Here is a 19990-nt window from a genome sequence, read left to right as displayed (position 1 = left end):
AAGTCTTGATGCAGTATCTCCACTTGAAATGCCAACTATCCTTTTGCCTCCATATCCAAGGTTATTTTTATTGCTTTGTGAAAATGGCCATGTGGTGTTTCCTGTAGGTAGTATGTAGTAATGAGGAAATTTTAAACCGTATTCTATTTCGGGTAGGATGTAACATAATACAAGTTGATAGTTGCCTATCATTTAACTAATCAGTATGATTATTTTCTAATCTGTTGGAATTCTCTTTTCTATTTCGCAATGGCTGAAATTAGTTTTATTGTATTCCAAAATAATTTGATTAGCATTCTGCTAGAAGGAAGAAAGTCAGTTTGGTTCAGTGGTTTTCCCTCGTCAGATATTTTGAAGTTCAAGTCAAACACTTGAGGTTTGAGCACAAAAGCTAATTTGCTGTTGCGGATTGCTTTTGATCTATTGATAAAAGAATAAGTGATCACGTGCTGCTACTTGAACAAAAGAAGGTAAATTCTTATGCAATCCAGTTTACTTTTATTCCTTTGAATGAAGACAAAATACATACTGTTTGGAAGTTACCTGGGTGCTTTCAGTAGGACATTACTATGTACTTATCAGTTGCACATTTGTGTAGAGAAAAAGAACAGCATGCATTTATGTAGCTCTAAATGTTGGAAAATGTTTTGAGTTGCTTTGCTGACTTGATTTCAATTTTCATCAGATTATTGTGCTATGAATGAGAGATGAGGTCATTGAAACCTCCTTTCACAGATGGTGTAGAGGCAGAGGTTAAATAGAATTCTGGTAATTTAGGTCTTCAGACCTGGTATTAGTGGAGCAAACTAGCCTTTGTGTTTGTGGATTGTCCGTGAAGGCTAGAGCTACATATTCAGTGGCTCCAAAATCTTCATAATGTTGTAAGGGCACTGAAAATGCAATACAGATGCAATCATTGTGGAGGTCCTCAGTCAGGCTAACTAGATGTCTCTGACGAATTTCTACCAACATGTCACCTGTGTAGTTGGAGGAGCCAACGCGCTTAATCACTGCTTTCCCACCATCAAGAATGTATACTGTGCTACCCCACACCCACACTTGGCAAGTCTGATCTCCCTAGCTGTGTCCAGCATATAAGTAGAGACTGGGAACCATAACATCAGTAGGGAGGACTGTGAAGGTATGGTCAAGGGATGTTGAGTGTTTACAGGATTGCTTTGAATCAGTGTGACTGAACCATATTGAGGCATTTGTCTTTGGATCTGACTGAATTTGCTACGTCTGTCATTGACTTTATTAAGCCTTCTGAAATCTGTACTTTTGAAGACATACCCTATCTTCCTGAATGTAAAGCCATGGATGGACCAGGTGTTTTGCAGTCTGTTGAGGGTTAGAACTCTGATGTTAAAGACCAGTGATCTGGAATCCTATGAGAGGTCCAGATACGACCTACAGAAGGCTATCCTGAGATTGAAACGGCAATTTCATGTGAAGTTAGAGACACATTTGGCTCCACAACAGCTGTGGCTGTGTGGCTAGGTACAGCTCAAATGTCATCTGTAAGTTTGCTGATGACACCACTGTTGTTAACAGAACCGTAGATGGTGACAAGAAGTTTTGCAAGAATGAGATAGATTAGCTGGTTAAGTGCTGTCACAACAGCAACCTTGTTAATGTCAGCAAGACCAAGAAATTGACTTGTGGAAGTTGTGAGAAGACATCGCTGTCTTCATTGAGGAGTCCATTGTGGAATGAGTGAATAGCTTCAGGTTCCTTGGTGTCAACATCTCAGAATCTCCCCTGGACCCAACACAATAAAGAAAGAGGCATGCTAGCAGCTCAACTTCATTAGGACTGAGCAGATTTGGTATATCACCAATTTCCACAAGTGCATGATGGAGAGCGTTCTGACTGGTTGCATTACTGCCTGGTGTGAAACCTCCAATGTGCAGAATGAAAAGAGGTTGTAGAGGGCTGTAAACTCAATCAGTTCCATCATGGGCAACCCTCTCCCCCCCCAAACCACCACCAACATCATCGAGGGCATCTTCAAAAACAGTGCCTCAAGAAGGCAGCATCTATCATTAAGGACACTCACCATCTGTGACATGCCCTCTTGTTAATACTACCAGGAGGTACTGGAGCCTGAACACCCATACTCAAAATCTTCGAAACAGCTTCTTCCCCGTCACCATGAAATTTCTGAACGGCCCATGAACACAACATCGCTACTTCCTTTTTGCATTATTTATTTGTAATTTTTTTCCCACTACTGCTGCAAAAATAACAAATTTCACAACTTGTCAGTGATAATAACCTGATTCTTAGTTTGCCTTCCTTGTAATAATTGCAACAATGGTTGAAGAACTATAATAGGACCCTGCTCATGACAGACCTGCCATCCCAGGAACTGGCCCATGAATTTTTGTGTGCACCTTCAAAGTAGGAGTATCTTTTATGGGATAAATGCCCAAAAATTGTATGAAATATTCCATGTGTGGTCTTGCCAAAACAAAGGATAATTGTAGCCATAGAGATCATTGATACTCTGATCCAAATCCTCTTGCAGTGTATTATTTAACTTAAGTGTCAGCTGCACCCCAGTGTTAACTTTCAATAACTTCTGTACAAAAGCTCACACATACCCTTTGAACATCAGTGTTTTCTGTTCTCTCATTTTAAAAATATTCAGCATATTTGTTTCTCCTTCTGTGTTCCACCTGCCAAGTTATTGTCCATTTGCATTGACTGTATTCTCTGGAAAGCTTGGTTGCATTTTTATCATTACTTGCCTTCCCTTTTTGTGTTGTACAGTCTGCAAACTCAGAAATGTTACTTTTGATCTGTTTGGCCATATTGTTGACAGACAGTGTCAGCAGTTGGGGAACATGCACTGATCTCTGCAGTACTTGACTGGTCACAGACAGCCAAAATGACAGATTTGTTTATCTGCTAAATTTCAGTGTATGTGAGCATATTATCTCCTATGCCATCAGATCTAACTTTATTTGTTTTCTTTATAACAACATTTATAAATACATGACTAGTTTTACTAATGACATCTCCCAATTTACCTAATTCATATTTTTCTCTTTTTTAGACTTTACAATAATATCTGCTGTCATACATGAGGTAGGAAATGGGCATAGCTGAGGATGGTACAGTACCTTAGGTCTTAATCTATAGTAGATTCAGCATATCATTTAGCATGGAAAGAGGTTCTTTGATCTGACTCATTCATTCTAACTAAATGCTTATCCTCACTATCCCATTTGCCAGCATTTGACCTATATCCTTCTAAACTTGATCAATCCTTGTACCTAACCAAATTTGTTTCTAAAAATTTGTCCTGACGAAGGGTCTTGGTCCAAAATGTCGACGGTGCTTCTCCTTATAGCTGCTGCCTGGCCTGCTGTGTTCCACCAGCATTTTGTGTGTGTTTTTGTTTCTAAATATTGTAATTGTATCTTCCTATACTACTTGTTCCACATACTACCCTTGTGTGGAACACCTCTTTCCCTACCCCCTTTTTAAATATTTCCCCTCTCAGCTGATTTCAGTTGTCTACCCTCGGGGAAAAAAGACTAAACAACCCACCTTTTCTGTGCCCCTCAATACAATCATCCCTCAATCTCAAATGTTCCAGGAGAAAATGTCCCAGCCTATCCATCCTTTCGTTATAACTTAACCCTTCCAATCCCTGTAACATCCTTGTCGATCATTTTTACACACAATACTCCATTGGTCTTACCAATGATTTGTATAATTACAGCATGCACCTCAATTCCAGTATTTAATGTCTGGACTCTCTGAGGGTGGTGTCTGAAAAGAGGATGCTGTCCAAGTTGCATGCCATCTTGGACAGTGACTCCCATCCACTCCGTAATGTACGGGTTAGGCACAGGAGTACATTCAGCCAGAGACTCATTCCACCGAGATGTAACACTGAGCGGCATAGAAAGTCATTCCTACTGGTGGCCATCAAACTTTACAACTCCTCCCTAGGAGTGTCAGACACCCTGAGCCAATAGGCTGGTCTTGGACTTATTTCCACTTGGCATGATTAACTTATTATTATTTAATTATTTATGGTTTTATATTGCTATATTTCTTCACTATTCTTGGTGCGGCTGTAATGAAACCTAATTTCCCTCAGGATCAATTCTGTCTGTCTGTAAACAAATAAAGGCAAGTGTATCAAACCACTGGTTGACCAGTGTCATGACCTTCAGAGAACTATGTACTTGTACCCCAGATACCGTTGTCCTCCAGGGCCTACCTTTTATTGTGTAAACGATTTGGCTGATCCTATACATTTTCTGTCTTCCAAGAAAAAAAGTATTGATAAAGTGCAATTCTTTAGTTTGTTGGCAGAATTGGTGTGCAGTGAATCAAATATTTTGATATCTATTTTAAATATATTCCATTTCAGATAAAAACATGAAGCATTTGTTATGACAAAAAAATTTCAGATTATAGTGTGTTCTGCAAGTATTTGCAGTAACTCTCGAATGGGCTTTTATGATCTTCAATTCATCAGAGAGTTCAGAACATTACTCACAGCTTTCAGCTGATTTGGTTCATCAGTAAATATGGTTGACCTAGAATGGGAGAATTAAATTGAATTGCTGTATGTACAGTTCTCACAAGGAATCCCACTGCAGCTGCTAGCCTTTGACTTAAATTTAGCATTGTGTTTGAACAGTGACAGGCTGACAGATTACTACAATTAGTGCCATGTCTACTGCAAAGTACCTAGAGACTTGTAGACAGCAAACACCAGATTGCAGGATGGAATTTTGTTCAAAAATAGTAAGGTTGCATTTCGAGTATATACTGGGAATGTTACTAAGTACTGTTTCCATTAGGGGGAGAGAGAATAGACTAAATGGGTTTTCTGTAGGGAAATAGAGGGACCTGGCAGCATGTGTGTACATCCTTGAAATAAAGAAAAATGCTGATGTACTTAGTCAGCAAATGGGATTCTGGAATTTGTAAATTGTGAAGGCCACAATTTAAGGAGCAGGAGGTGGCCATGTGACCTTTTGAGGCTGCTCTGTTAAACTTTTGCCCACTCACTCCAACTCCTCTCATGGTAGACTGTCATCAAGATGGCTCCTCTTATATTTTGATGACAATATGCTTGGTTGCATAGAAAATACTGTCGAGCATTGCAGGAGCAGGTGCTTCAGTTCATGATGTCTGTGTCCGTTATGATGCCAATTTCAAATGATCCCATCTGCTTGCACGTAGTCTGTATCCCTTCTTGACTAGCCAGTTCATGGTTTTATCTAAATGTCTCTTAAATTTTACTATCCTACTTTCCTCCTCCACTATATCACCTGGCCATCATGTTCCAGGAGTTTACCATTCTTTGTAAACAACTTGCCTTATAAATCTTCTCAAGATTTTTCCTCTGGTCTTAAATCTATATGTCCTCCAGTATTTGATGTTTCCACCCTGGGGGAAAATATTCTATCTCTCCTAGTTCTAATTTTATGTTCTTTTACGTACTTCTTTTGTGTTAACCCTCAGCTTCTAGCTGTCCAGAAAGCACAATGCAAACTTGTCTAACCTCTCCTGGTGGCTGATACCCTTTCATTTAATAAACCTTTTTTGCACCCTCTTCAAAGTCTCCACACCCTTTCTGGCACGTGGTAACCAGAGCTGCACTCAGTATTCCAAACGGTACTCAGTACTCCCACTCAAAGTTTTATACAGCTGCATTGTGACTTGCCAACTTGTCTATTTAATGGCCTGACTGGTGAAGGCAATATGCTATATGTCACCTTTACCACTATCTACTTGTGTCTTTTTTCATCGAAGTCACTAGAAGTTTTGCAAATGATTGAGGCCATAGTGTGGATTCCTATGACACAGCTTGTTGCAGCTTGCTAACCTGACAATGACCTGTAAATTTTGTAACCAGTCTTTTGTCACCATTACCACCAGCTCTTATCCTATGCTGTGATCTTTAAGTGGAGTCTTATCAAATGCTGTTTCCAAAACCAAATACACCACATCTGCTGCTGATACCCCCCCCCCCCCATCCGTCATGGAAGTTTCATACCTTGAACGCTAATAAATTTATCAAATAAAGAACATAGTACACTGACTGCTTAATTGCAATGATTTTAGAATGAATTCCAGTAATTTCCAAGTAACCGATGCTCGGCTAACTGACGCAAAAAAGAGGGGTTTTGGCTTTGAAGTTGTGAATGTTAATGAAAATATCCATTGTCCATGGAGATTTAAAAAAAGACAGCAGATGATGGAATCAGCAGCAACACTCAGAATGCTGGAGGAAGTCAACAGATCGATCAGGCAGCGTCCATGGAAGGGGAAAAGTCAATCTTTTGTGTCGAGACCCTGCATCTGGACTTAATTACTCATTCTTACTTGTCCTAAACTAAGAAGACAGTGGTGTACAAGGTCAGCCTAAGAGAGAATGGTAGATTTCCTTCCTTGAAAGACTACTACTGAAACATCAGATAAGATTTTGGAACAGTCTGATGGTTTTGTGTATTTTTTAATTACTTGAACTTAAAACTCCCCAGTGGCCATGGTAAATTTGAATTTGGGTCTCTGGACAACAGAATTTCTCCCCAGAATTTCGGCTGTTGGTTCAATAACTTAACCTTTATGCTACTGTATATTGATGCAAAGCTTGGCACAAGTTATCAGTATTTTCCTGCTTTATTAAAATCTTTGAATGCAAATTTTATACTGTTTTACAATCCTTGTTTTTAAAAAAAAACACTTTTTTTCTCTCTTTAAGCCTTGCCTCCATGAAAAGTGTTTGGGGCTGATAGTGATAGTGGAGTGCTTTATTAGGAATCAGCCTTTGGTTTTCTTTGAGAATGTTTTCTTTGTGGACCTGAAGTTCATCGTGGGCTGGTGTGTTTTATTGTTCATTCATGAGATGTAGACTTTGCAGGTTGAGACAGCATTTAATTGTCCATACCTAGTTGTCCTTGAAGGTGAGCTGCTGCTTTGAATTTCAGGGTTTTGAGGATAAAGGAATACATTTCTATGTCAGGATGGTGTGTGGTTTGGAGGGCAATCTCCAGGTGGTGATGTTCCCTTCTTTTGCTTCCTTTGCCATTTTAGATGGTAAAGGTCATGGGTTTTGAAGGTACTATTTAAGGAGACAGTGAATTGCTACATTGCACCCTGTAGATGGTACAAACTTCTGTTGCTGGTGGTATAAATGGATGGTTGTGGATGGAGTGCTTATCAAGTAGAATGCCATGTCTTGTCTGATGTTGAGCTTGATTGTTGATACTGCAATCATCCAGGCACATTGAGAGTTTTCTGTCACATTCCTTGTAGATGGTGGACCAGCTTTGGGGAGTTTGAAGGTGAGCTACTTGTTGCAGGACTTTTAGCCTCTGACCTGCTCTTGTAGCTTCTTTGTGTATATGACTGTTTCATTTCAGTTTCTGGTCAATCATATTCATTCCTGGTAAAACCAGGACATTGTTAGTGAGGGATTCAGTAATATTAATGCTATTGAATGTTGCGGTGAAAGCTGGATTTTCAATTGAATATCATTGTTTGTGTGAATATTACTTGGTACCTTCCAGCCTAGGTTTGGGTTTTGTACAGGTGTTGCTGTATTTGGATGTAGAATGTTTCATTACCTGTTTAGTCATAAATAGTGAACTTAGTGCAATCATCAGCAAACATTCCTATTTCTAACCTTCTAATTGAGGGAAGGTCCTTTCTGAAGCAAATTAAGATAGTTGAGCCTAGGGTACTACCCTCAGGAAGTCCTGCAGATATGTACTATGGCTGAGATGACTGACCTCCAACCACTAGATCCATCTTCCTTTGTGCTAAGTATGATTCCATTTATCAGGGGGAATTTTTCCCTTTGGCTCCAATTTAGCCAGGGCTCTTTGAGGCCATAGTTGATGAGGGCTGACCTAATGGAAACCTATTGAATGGTGAAATGCCTTGATAGAGTCAATGTGGAGAGGATGTTTCCTGTGGCGGGAGTGTCTTAGACCAGAGGACACAGCCTGAGAATAGAGGGTGGAGGCTAAGTCTTAATGTATAATTAGGGCAGAGGTTGATAGATTCTTAATTGGTCAGGGTATGAAGAGATACAGGAAGAAGGCAGGAGATTGGGGTTGAGAGAAAAAAATGGATCAGCCATGATGAAATGGTGGAGCAGACTCAATGGGTCAAATGGCCTAATTCTGTTCCTGCATCTTATAGGCTTATGGTCTAAAAGCTGGAATGAGGTTAGGATCTAGATATTTCCGTGGATTAAGCTGCTCAATCAAGCCTGTATATTTATTGTGTACTCTTTTTTATTATGTTCTTTTATCATGTTTTGTGCTGTATTGGATATGGAGCAACAATTATTTCATTTTCCTTTGTACTAATGTACTGGAAGTGGCATTAAACAATCTTTACACATGAGAAAATCTGTGGATGCTGGGAATCCAAAGCATCACGCACAAAATTCTGGAGGAACTCGGCAGGTCAGGCAGCATCTATGGAAATGAATAAACAGTCATTTTGTCAGGCTGAGACCTTCCTTCTGAAGAAGGGTCTTGGCCCAAAAGGTCAACTTTATTCATTTCCATAGCATTTTGTGTGTGTTGGATTTGTGCTGTCTGAGGTTCAAAGAAATGATCTAGAAATTAGAGTAAGACTTTTCAGGAGAGAAGATGGAAAATATTACACTTCAGGAGAAAGAAACCAGAGTTCCATGAGCCAGTCCTCTTTGGAGGATCAGTGGTGGGAAGGGTCAGCAACTTTAAATTCCTCGGTGTCATTATTTCAGAGGACCTGTCCTGAGCCCAGCATACAAGTGCAATTGTGAAGAAAGCACAACAGTGCTTTCACAGTACTTAAGGATTTTGCAGAAATTCGACATGACATCTAAAATTTTAAAGTTGGGAGTATGCAAGAAGTTTGATTCTCTTCCTGAAAAGATGACCAATGTTCATTGAATTAAGTGTGAAAGCTTTCTGTTAGGAGAGTTAGGACAAAGATACCTGGAGTTTTTCCACAGATCACCCATGTTCAGTGAATGGTGAAATAGGGTCATCGACCTTCTGTCACTTCTGCGTCAATATCTTTCATTGATTGTAAAGCTATTTCAATTGTGCAGTTCATTCATAAACAGGTACATGCTGAAGATAATGTTACAATTGATGGATGCAAGTTTTTTTTGTGTGTTGTACAGTGTGTTTGTGTTTTAGGACCTATAATTGTTTAAGCTTTCACAGCTTCTCCCATTGTTGATTTGACGTGAATCGCACATTCTGGGCTCATTGCCTAGGCAATCGAGGGCAAAAATCATTTACAAACTATTTTTACTGATTGTCACCAGCAAAGACAACTTTATGTTACAGCATTTTATTTTACATTGTTTTGGTTTTACCCATATCTTGGAGGACAAATGAGCGACACCTGAATTTCTATATTTTCTGCATGTGTATTTTTGCAGTGGTATGAATCAGTTCATTTATTTGCGTGCTGGAATGCCTGGCAACTTGCTTTTTTACTTTACATTGTAATTCAGTATGCTTAATGATTGCCTTGAATTTGTGCATGACTGAGCAAGAGTTGCAGTTTTACTTGTTCTAAGCAGTAATCTGAATGAGAATGCCTTGTGAAATGCAGATTTATTTTTCATGTTTACAAGTCTATAAATATGCTGTACTGCAGCTGCTGGTTTGCAGCTAACCATTTCCTCCCATGCATTGTATCTTATTGCTGTTGGCCTTGATATATTCTGAAATAAGTCTAAGATTTAGGTGTAGAAGTCTGCCACATGTACTGTTGAGCCTGATATGGTATAGTACTAACTGAATTACTGAGCCCAGGAGGCAAAGAATGGACTATTAATCCAAAGATGAGAAATCAAATATCACCATTGAGAATTTTTAGAAGACCATTTTTACTGACTATAAAGTTATTATGAAAATACATCCAGTTCACCATGTCCATCAGTGGAGGAAATCTGCTATCCTTGCTTTATCTGGCCTAAGAAAGATTTCATTCAATGGCATTTGGGGGTTTATAATAAATATTGGCCACACCAGTGTCAAACAGATCCTGAAAAATGAAATAATTTAAAAATCAAAAACATGGCTAACCTTGGCCCTGGGTTACACCCTCATACTTACTGTATGTAACACTCAGCTTCTCTCTGAATACATTTGAACATTTAGTTTCCAGAACTCTGGGGCAGCGAATTCCAATGATGCACAAGTATTTGGAAGAAGAAAAGGTCCTCTTGAATGGATGACTGCTAATCTTAAACTCCCAGCCACTGTTTATACTTGAGGGAAGGATGAAATTTTTAAAAAAAGACATATTCAAAGGTGCATTTTTATTATCAAAGTATTTATGCAGATTACAATTCTGGGATTTGTCTTCTCCAGATAGCCGTAAACAATAGGAAACCATTGAAGTAGTTGAAAGAAAGAAATCATTCCCCCACACACAAAAAGAAACAATTCCCAAATTCCACCTACCCCCCCCCCCCCCCCCAACTCCTCCTTCACACAGAAACTAACAGATCACCCAGATGGAGAAACAGTAACAAGAACGTCAAGCGCCAAACCCTCAGCCCACCAATCAGCAACAAGAAAGTATGGGTGAGAACACAAAAAAACCCACTGAAGTAAAAGAGGTCAATATGAACTGGTTAGAATGAACTATAGTCCAATCCATAAGTCTCACTATTTCGATAACATCTCCGAGAGTAGCAATTCAAACTTGACCAGAAGAATATAAACTAAGAAGTAACCACAAGCAGATGTTATCCCTCCCGAAGTTTTAAAAACCCAGTTGGGAAGAGTTTAATGAACAGGCATCTGGAAGCAGAATATACATGGACACCTTAGTGATGTCATATTCATAACTATGTTCAAGAAAGAAGACCAGTTTGACTCTGGTAACCACATTGAAAAAATCCTTTTCAACTGCCTCCTGTAGTTGGAGAACTGCTTTGTGAGTTGCAGTGTGTGTTCTGTCCGTCTTGTGACACAATGGACATGATCTTCACTGTGTGCTAACTGGGAGATGCAGAGAGTGGTAGCACACTATAGATCATCTTTTTTCAATGTTAATTCAAGTCTTTGATGATTCTCAACCTGGAGAGACTGAAGCATTCACCTCAAATATGATTCCTTGTGATGTGATTCAGAAGCCATGATTTTGACAGATCAATCGATACAAAGGCTATAGTTTTAGATAGTTCCATCCTTGGCATAACCCTACCTACAATCGACAACATCTTCAAGAGATGATGCCACAATCTATATAACAGCATCTGTCTCATTGAAGATTGCTGTGTTATTGTTTGTCATCCCTCTAATCTGATGCAGTGCTGCATTTTGCTTCCAACAAACTACATGAGAGTACAGTGGACTTTCAGGACCATGCACAGGAAACTGTTCAACCTCTGGTAATTTTACTTGAGAAACAAGTTACTTAGACCTCAGAAATTGAGTGGCATTATGCTAAAAGCACTTGTTTGTGTGTGGGGGTTGACCGCTGAGCTACCTTTTACTCCTTCACCGAAGTCTGAGGGGATGGCCATAACTCTGTTCATCTTGCGGAAATTGAGTGTAAACCAGTTTGCCCTTTTGTGTTCTGTCAGACCAGCAGAACGGTCCCATTGGTCCTATTCTCCCTTGTATCCTGGTATCCCTGGTGCTCATGTTCAATTCCCTGTTTATTTTGATTCTGCCAGTAACCTACACAAAGGATAATTTACACTAGCCAAAAAAAAAATTTTTTTGCGATGTATGTCTTCTGGAAATCCATGGCCCAATATAGATAAGGAACATTCAGGGTGGTATTGATCCTATGTATTGGACACACACAGGACATAAACCAACTTGTCCCATTTGTGGAAGAGTCTGTGGTTTACAAATTTGGAACCAAACTCTGTTCAATCTCATGCACTACTGAAAAAGGAGAGGAACCTGTATCGTAAAGTTGCTTATATTTAATGATAATTAATATATTTTTGTTGAGCAGAGGAAGATATTTGTGATGTGAGGGTTATGTGAGAAATTGCATCAAGCAAAGGGATAAAGATAATGCATTTGCAATCTTGAAAGAAAATGCTTTCGTACTCATTTTCTTCAGGCTAATTCTGCTTAGGTCTATATTAGTGGGAGTTTAATGCTGTATTAATCTCTACAATTATGTAACCCTCAGGTTCGGCCAGCATGCATTTGTCTCGGGGAAGACGGTCTCTGGCCCAGCCAAGCTGAGAAATCTCACTTGTGTGGATGCTGCATGATGTGTTGCCTAGTTATAAATCCGTACTGCAAAATATCAGACAGTACACCATATCCAATTAAATGATTGAACTTTATAAATCTTAATCTGACTATAGGGCTAATAAAGAAAATAAAAATAAGAAGGGCCCATTTTAATGAAACAGTCTAATATGCACATTGGAGCTCATGTTTTCGTCCATTCGTTCCCGATCAACCTCCTCTGAGTGTTGCTGACCCCTGGACCCTCGCTCCAAGTCTATTCCACCCGGCAGTCTACCACTCTCCCCACTCGCGTCTTCTCTCTTCATCACTCGCCGACAAAAGACTGTGAATTCCCTTCTCTCAGACCTACAAGAAAGAACAACATAAATCTCATTGGATTGTGCACATTCCAAACCTATCTCTAGTCATAACCCAAACATTGCTGCAACAGAGCAATGCTACTACTACGTGCGTAGTGAAATGTTACAGTGCGTTACAATTATCTTGATCTTTTTGTTCACCACCTTGGATTGCTGTTTGTTCCGCCAGTTTATTTTTTATAATATTATCTACACTTTTGCATCTGATCAATTTTCTCGGAGCCCTTTTTTTGTGGGTAATACCCAAGTGTGCTGTATAAATCCCAATAAGATTTTTCCTCAGTTGATCAGATTTGATGAGGTGGTCAGAGTCTGCAGTGAGCCATCTGGTCTATCAATCATGATGTGCACTTGAATGTCACTCAGCAAATGCAGACTAGTGGAGTACTGGAATACCAGCTGGTCTGCTTACAGCTGCTTTTATTTGTACCACTATCTTGTCATTTTTCATTTAGATTTTTGTCATGGATTGTCTTTAAAAGTTTGACAAAACAGGTGAAAATGACAAATTGTTCAAAGTCTCAATGCCAATTTTATTGTGGCCAACCGGTTCTTATGCTTTCTGATCTTGCTAACTTTCTGAGTTTGATTAAGTACCAACTCCACAATGCATAGTCTGTCAAGTAATCCTGATGTGTCAGTTCTCCTGAATAGAGACTGTTCCCTCAGAGTTTAAAGTCCTACCAAGCCAGCAGAACCAATCTTGCTTTTAGTGATAACTAGTTTTTAAAAAAAAATGTGAATTGTTATTTGGAGTCGCTTTCAAATAAATCAAACTAATTTATGCAAGGATGATCTGCATCCACATAGTGCCTGAGAGACAGCTAATGTAGATCCTCAAATTATTTCTGTTAACTAGAGCAAAACGAACATCCTCCCTACCCCACCATCCACCCTCACACTTTAAAAATGTTGAGTGAGGAAAATGGAAACTGCTGACTTTATTATACAGTCAGTGGATGAGGTGTTGGAGTCTTTTTTGAAGGATGTGATGACAACTATTTGGGAATGAATAAAAGGATTGAACAGAACATGGTTTTATGAAAGGCAGGTTATGTATCTGGTTATATACTGGAGGTCTTGAGAATGTGACTAGTGGAATAGATAAGGAGGTGAGCGGGGTGGGGCCAATTTGTGCTTTTCAAAAGTACCATCCCAAAACATCACAGATTCAGGAAAGTGGAGTTGTTGAAAAAGCCTGTTAATGCATTGGAAGTTGAAGGTGGACAAGCATGGATTTGTAGGATTACTGTGGACTACAAAATTAGTCCAATAGGTTAAATAATTTACTTGGGATGATGCTGAAAATCACATCACCATTCATTGAGAGAACATGAGCCCTGCATTGGTGGCAAAACACCACCTCCCAAATTATTCGGCTCATTTTGTGTTAACTTGCCTATCTGCAGATCCTACATGGGCTTCCTTGGCCCTCCCAAGAGCTCAAAAAATCAATCACACAGGAACAAAGATGAACTTGCCCGAGAAGGACTTTGTTCCACCTAATAGATTTAATGCTGCTTAATAAAATTTCCTTCTGGCATGGCCACTTTTCTTGTTTCGTCCTTAATTTGTAAATGTGGCTTTGTTTGAATTCTAAAGATTGTAGTAATACTTGCTTGCATCCCCGTTTTTTTTCTACAACCATTTGATTCCTCTTTGTGGTTGCAACTGTGTTTGAAGCCTAAAGTTATTTCATGTTCGGTGGTTTCAAGATTGCTAATTGAGAGAATGATTTTATCTGTTTTAGTGCACCCAGCACTTGATTTTGATGAATACAAGTGGAGATAAGAACATTGGTAGAGTGTAAACCCTTCATCAATTTCTCATTCCTCCATTCTCCTTCAGTGCTTTTTCCTCTTTGAAGCCATTTCAATATGTTCCCCCACTTCCTTCTCTCCTCTGAAGCTAGGGTTTACCATTGCCAGGCTCCTGCTATTTTACTTTCTCTTGTGTTTAATAAGCCAAAACCACTTGACAACAAATTTTGTCAAATTCCAAACAATCTCAGTTGTACTACGCACTAGTCCTGTTCAATCTGAAGAAAGACATACTACACCCAAAATATTCTTTCCAAGATTATTTACAGTTCAGTCTCTGTGGTTTGATTATAATAAATCTGTGCACATAAATTTAGATATTATTGACATGTTTGATTATATTTTGTCAAACAGAAATATTTAAAATATTTTTGGTAAATACTTTTCTTATTAATTAATTGTTTGTTCTATTGTATCTGCAGTGAGCAAAGTATATGCCAGGCGCGTGCTGCTGTCATGGTGTATGATGATGGCAACAAGAAGTGGGTACCAGCTGGAGGAGCAACTGGATTCAGTAGAGTACATATTTACCACCACACAGGCAACAACACATTCCGAGTGGTGGGGAGGAAAATTCAGGACCATCAGGTAGGCATTACTTGAGCTTGGTTTGATATTATGCTAATCTCAATTCAGACATTTTATGCATATTTATTGTAGTGTAATTTTCTATCTTTTCCTAATTTCTTTCAGCTTAGATTTGCAATTCTCATGTTTTATAGAGATCTTCATGTTATTCTTGTTTTGGAATTTTTCAAGTGGTTTGTTTTTAATAACACAATTAAGTAGATAGAACTGTCGAGCACAGGAATGGATTCTAGAGCTCATCATTCCTGTGCTGACCATGGTGCCAATCTAAACCAATCCCAGCTATCTGCACATGGTCCATATTCCTCTGTGCCTGGCCTGTTTATATCTATCTAACTATCTTTTAAACATTGCCATTATATCTGCTTCTACACCCCTGACCAGACATTCCGAACACATGCCATTGTGTGTATGTGTGTGTATACACATACGTACACGTGCGTACATGCACATCCACCTGTCGATCGATCCATCTATCCCCTTTTAAAATTCTACCGCCACCTTAAAGATCTGCTCTTTAATATTAGACTCTTGTGGGGAGTTACTCTGTCTATGGTTGCCTCAGGAGGGTTTTGAATTTTGCAAGAATACAATCTAAGTTGGTCTAATCCCTCCTAATGTATTCACTCCAATTCAGGTGACATCTTGGTGCACATCTTGTGTATCTTCTTCAAACCTCAATCTTTCTAATAGTACAGAAGCCAGAACTGCATACAATACTTCAAATATGGCTCAGCCATGCAACTTTTTGCCCTGACTGATGAATACAAGCATGCTGTATGGCTTCTCTACCAGCCCCTGTGCTGTTCCATCTGTGCTGTCACTTTCCTAGAGCTATGGATTTGCTTCCAAGTTCTGACTGTGCATTATACTCAAGCATCCTGCCATCTACTGTATACTGCCTTCTTGAAATTTGACCTTTCTAAATGCATCACCTAACACTTGCATGCACAAACTCCATCTGCCATTTCTCCATCCAAATTTACAACTGATCTGTATCCTGCTACATTCTTTGACAACCTTCCTCTTTCTCTACAGCTCCACCAATTTTCATATCCACTGCAAGTTTAGAGCATTTGGATCATTAACTCTTTCATCCAAATTATTTCAAACAAAAGAGTTCCTAGCACTGGTCCTTGTTAAACACCACTGGTCTCTGACTTCCAGTTATAACAACACCGCTCTAATACTACCCCTCTGTCTTCTGCGATCAAGTCAATTTTAGATATAGCAGCCCATTCATCCAGTTGTTTTCTGGTCAGATGCTGCCTGACCTGCTGAGTTCCTCTTGTATTTTGTGTGTTGAGAGAAAGCATGGTGTCCTTACAAAAGACTCCCTTGGAGGAGGTGTTATCTAAGCGGCTGTGGAATTTGGTGTGTTTGCAGTCAATGTCTGTGGATAGTTTTCTCCCCTGAGATGGAGTTACAGGGAATCAGTTAAGAGGAGAAGGGTGTCTGAAGTATTCCACGTGAATTTGAGGACAGAGCGGAAGCAAGAAAAGCAGTTAATAAAATTGACAAGTTTGCATAGGTGCAGGAGGCAGTACAAATGCAGTCAATAGACATTGAGGAATGGTGACACTAAATTTGAACAAAGAATGCTCCAAGTTGCCAATGAAAAGGAGGTGTGATCTCACCACTGTTTGCAATGTGAACCCATCACATCTTTCCTTTCCTAACCCTGCGTTTAACAACCTGATTCCTTCATGTGTGCGTTCCTTCGCATTTCTCCCTGCCCCCAGAGACTTCTCCTTGCAAATGTAGGAAATGTACACCTGTACCTGTTCAAATATACCTGGTCAAATTGATAGGTTCTTATATAGTTAGGACGTTAAAGGTTATGGGAAGAAGACAGGAGAATGAGGTTGAAAGGGAAAATAAATCGACCATGATTGAATTACCAATGAGCCAAATAGCCTAATCCTTTGTAATACACACAAAATATTGGGGGAACTTGTCAGGCCAGGCAGCATCTATGGAAAAGAATAAACAATTGATGTTTTGGGCCAAAACCCCTTATCTGTCCTGCTGAGTTCCTCTTGTATTTTGTGTGAATTTATTTGTTTTCCAGCATCTGCAGATTTTCTCTTATTGTGGCCTATTTCTTTTCCCATGAAGAGGAGCCAACCATGTCTGTTGAATTTGATACTTCCAAAATGGCTTTTTCATCATTGGCGAGCCAAGTGTAGGCTGGGGGACTGCTTTGCCAAGCACCTGTACTTTGTTTGCACTGACCATCTTGAACTCTGGTTTCAAGCTGTTACAGTCCCCTTCCCATTTCGACACCAACCTGTTATCCACTACCTCTGATTCTCAGTAAGGCCTAGTACAAACTAGATGAATAGCACTTGGGTAGCCTACAGTCTAATGGCATTAAAGTTAAATTTTTCAATTTCAGGTGATCTGCATTTCTATCTGTTTCTCTTCCTGATTCATTCAGATCCTCTTGCACACAGTGCTTTTTAAACCTTCTCAGTCCCTTCTTTATTTGCTGTATTTCCTCTCCCCTACCTGGTTCCATTTGCCTTTCATCCACACGTTCTTCCTACTAGATCCTCTATCCCTCCTCTCATTGTTCCTGCCTACTTAGCATCTTTCCCTTAATATCATTCTGCTCATCCTTTTACTTTATTAGGTTCCATAAACTACAGCCCTTTGATCCACTAATCACCTCCCAGCCACTAACTCCATCTCCCCATCAATCCCTCCACACTGCAATTATCAGCAAATATTTCATTTCGTATTGTGTAAAGATGGGAATATCATTGGTATGATAGTTAAAGGCTTTTCACATACCAATCCTCAGAGGAATCAGAAGTGGAGAGAGTGAGCAGTTTCAAGTTCCTGGGTGTCGAGACCTCAGTACAGATGTCAATACAGTTATAAAGAAGGCAAGACATACTTCATTAGGACTTCGAAGAGATTTGGTATATCAGCAAATACACTCAAAAACTTGTACCGTGGGGAGCATTCTCACAGGCTGCATCAGTGTCTGATAATGGGGGGGGGGGGGGGGGGGGGGGGGGAGGGCTACTGCACAGGACCTGCAGAGGTTTATAAATTTAATCATCTGCATCTTGGGTACTAGCCAACAAAGTACCCAGGACATCTTCAAGGAGTGGGTGTCTCAGAAAGGCAGTGTCCATTATTAAGCATCTCCAGCACCCAGGGAATGTCCTTTTCTCACTGTTGCCATCGGGTGGGAGGTATAGAAGCCTGAAGGTGCACACTCAGCAATTCAGGAACAGCTTCTTCCCCTCTACCATCCCATTCCTAAATGGATTTTGAACCCTTGGCCACTACCTCAATTATTTAATATATAGTATTTCTGTTTTTTGCACAATTTTTAATCTGTTAAATATATGTATACAGTAATTGATTTAGTTATTTATTATTATTTTATTTTGGTTTTTTCTTCTATATTTTGTATTGCATTGTACTGCTCCTGCTAATTTAACAAATTTCACATCAAATGCTGGTGGTAATAAATCTGGTTCTGATTTATCAAAAACAACAGTAGCATAGCTGTAGAATGATTGATTTCCAGTGGTGATATTAACTTCCTTTGTGGTATTTGCAAACATTGGTGATGTAGCCCAATGAACCAAATACTGCCTTGATGTCACCAGCAGCCACTTCTTCCTTGCCTTGAATCACAAAATCCATGCTCATGCTCTTCAGCCCACTGAGTCCATGACAGCCATTATGCATGCAGTTATACTAATCCCATTTTATTCTCTAAACATTCCCTTCAACTTTCTCCAGATTCCACTGGTTTCTTTTGCAGCGACAAATTGTGATAGTCAGTAACCTATCAACCTACACACCATTGAAAAGTATGTGGAAAGCAGAATGCTTAGAGGGGAGAAAAAACTGTAACCTCATAGATTTGCCATATTCCTCCCCTTACTATTATCAGGCTGGGAAGAGATATAGATTGCCATAGATTTAGCCTTAATGTAGACTTTGGCATGACAATCAAACAGTGCACCATCATCCTCATGTAACCTGCACTTTGATGTTCATTTGGGTTCTACAGGCTTACCTGAGGCTGGATTTTGCCTTGCTCTTAATATTCAAAATTTGAGAGGTGAGAAGATGGTTAGGTGTTTACTTTAACAATAGGACAGCATTTGACCATGTGGCAAAGGAGCTTTGGTAAAATAAAGAAAAACACTTGAAAATGCAAGAACTACTTGGGTTAGCAGCAAGCATGAGAAGTGAAACAAAATATAATCTTTCATGTTCTGAAATGTTGGAAATACAGAACAGCACACAAAATATTGGAGGAGCTCAGCAGGTCAGACAGCATCTATGAGGAGGAATAGCATAACGTTAACTCAGTTTTGTTCTCTACAGATGTGACTGCTAAGTTTTCCAGCATCCTTTGTTATTAGCTAAACTGTAGTTCTGCAAACACCACTTGTTGGATGTAAGATTTATGTGAATGAAATTTAATTTCTTGCAAGAGAGTACTGCGTCCAACAATTCTTTCATCTGTGTGATCAGTGACTTTCCTTCCATTGTAAACTAAGAGTAGGGATTTTGCTTAGGTAAATTTTATTATTTTTATTTTGTTAAATTAGAAATTTTATTTTATTAACTTATTAAATATTTATTATTAAATTAGGTATTATTAAATAAAAATTTTATTAAATTAGGTATTATTCAATTTATTTCAAACTGAAAGGTATTGCAGCTCAGAGAATGAAACCTGGACAGTTTTCAAGCCAGGACCATGGTGGCAATAAACGTACAAAGTAAAGCCAGACAGTGAGCATATTCAGTATGGGAGAATTACATTGCCTTCCCTTGATACTTAATAGCATAACCATGATTCTCCTATCTCAAGTTTCTTGTCACCATTGACCAGAATCTGTGGATAACTGTGCTGTATGTGCAGCACAAGTTTGTTGTTCTGTCCCAAGTAATTCAGAATCAGAATCAGGTTTATTATCACCAGCATGTGATGTGAACTTTGTTAACTTAGCAGCAGCAG

At 39.2% G+C, this 19990-nt stretch overlaps 1 protein-coding gene across 3 annotated transcripts in view; it reads left to right on the top strand.

Moving 5' to 3' along the window:
- The window catches only part of enah (ENAH actin regulator), a 313411-nt gene that overhangs the window by 122620 nt on the left and 170801 nt on the right, over positions 1–19990 (top strand). For all 3 annotated transcript variants that reach the window (XM_059982582.1, XM_059982581.1, XM_059982583.1), the window contains one exon: positions 14826–14991. In XM_059982582.1, coding sequence (XP_059838565.1) covers positions 14860–14991 — 132 coding nt within the window. In that variant the 5' untranslated portion in view covers positions 14826–14859. The remainder of the gene's footprint in view (positions 1–14825; positions 14992–19990) is intronic.

This window comes from Hypanus sabinus, chromosome 10 (genome assembly GCF_030144855.1).
Source record: "Hypanus sabinus isolate sHypSab1 chromosome 10, sHypSab1.hap1, whole genome shotgun sequence".
Taxonomy (NCBI): domain Eukaryota; kingdom Metazoa; phylum Chordata; class Chondrichthyes; order Myliobatiformes; family Dasyatidae; genus Hypanus; species Hypanus sabinus.
This window is presented reverse-complemented; position numbering and strand designations above follow the sequence as displayed.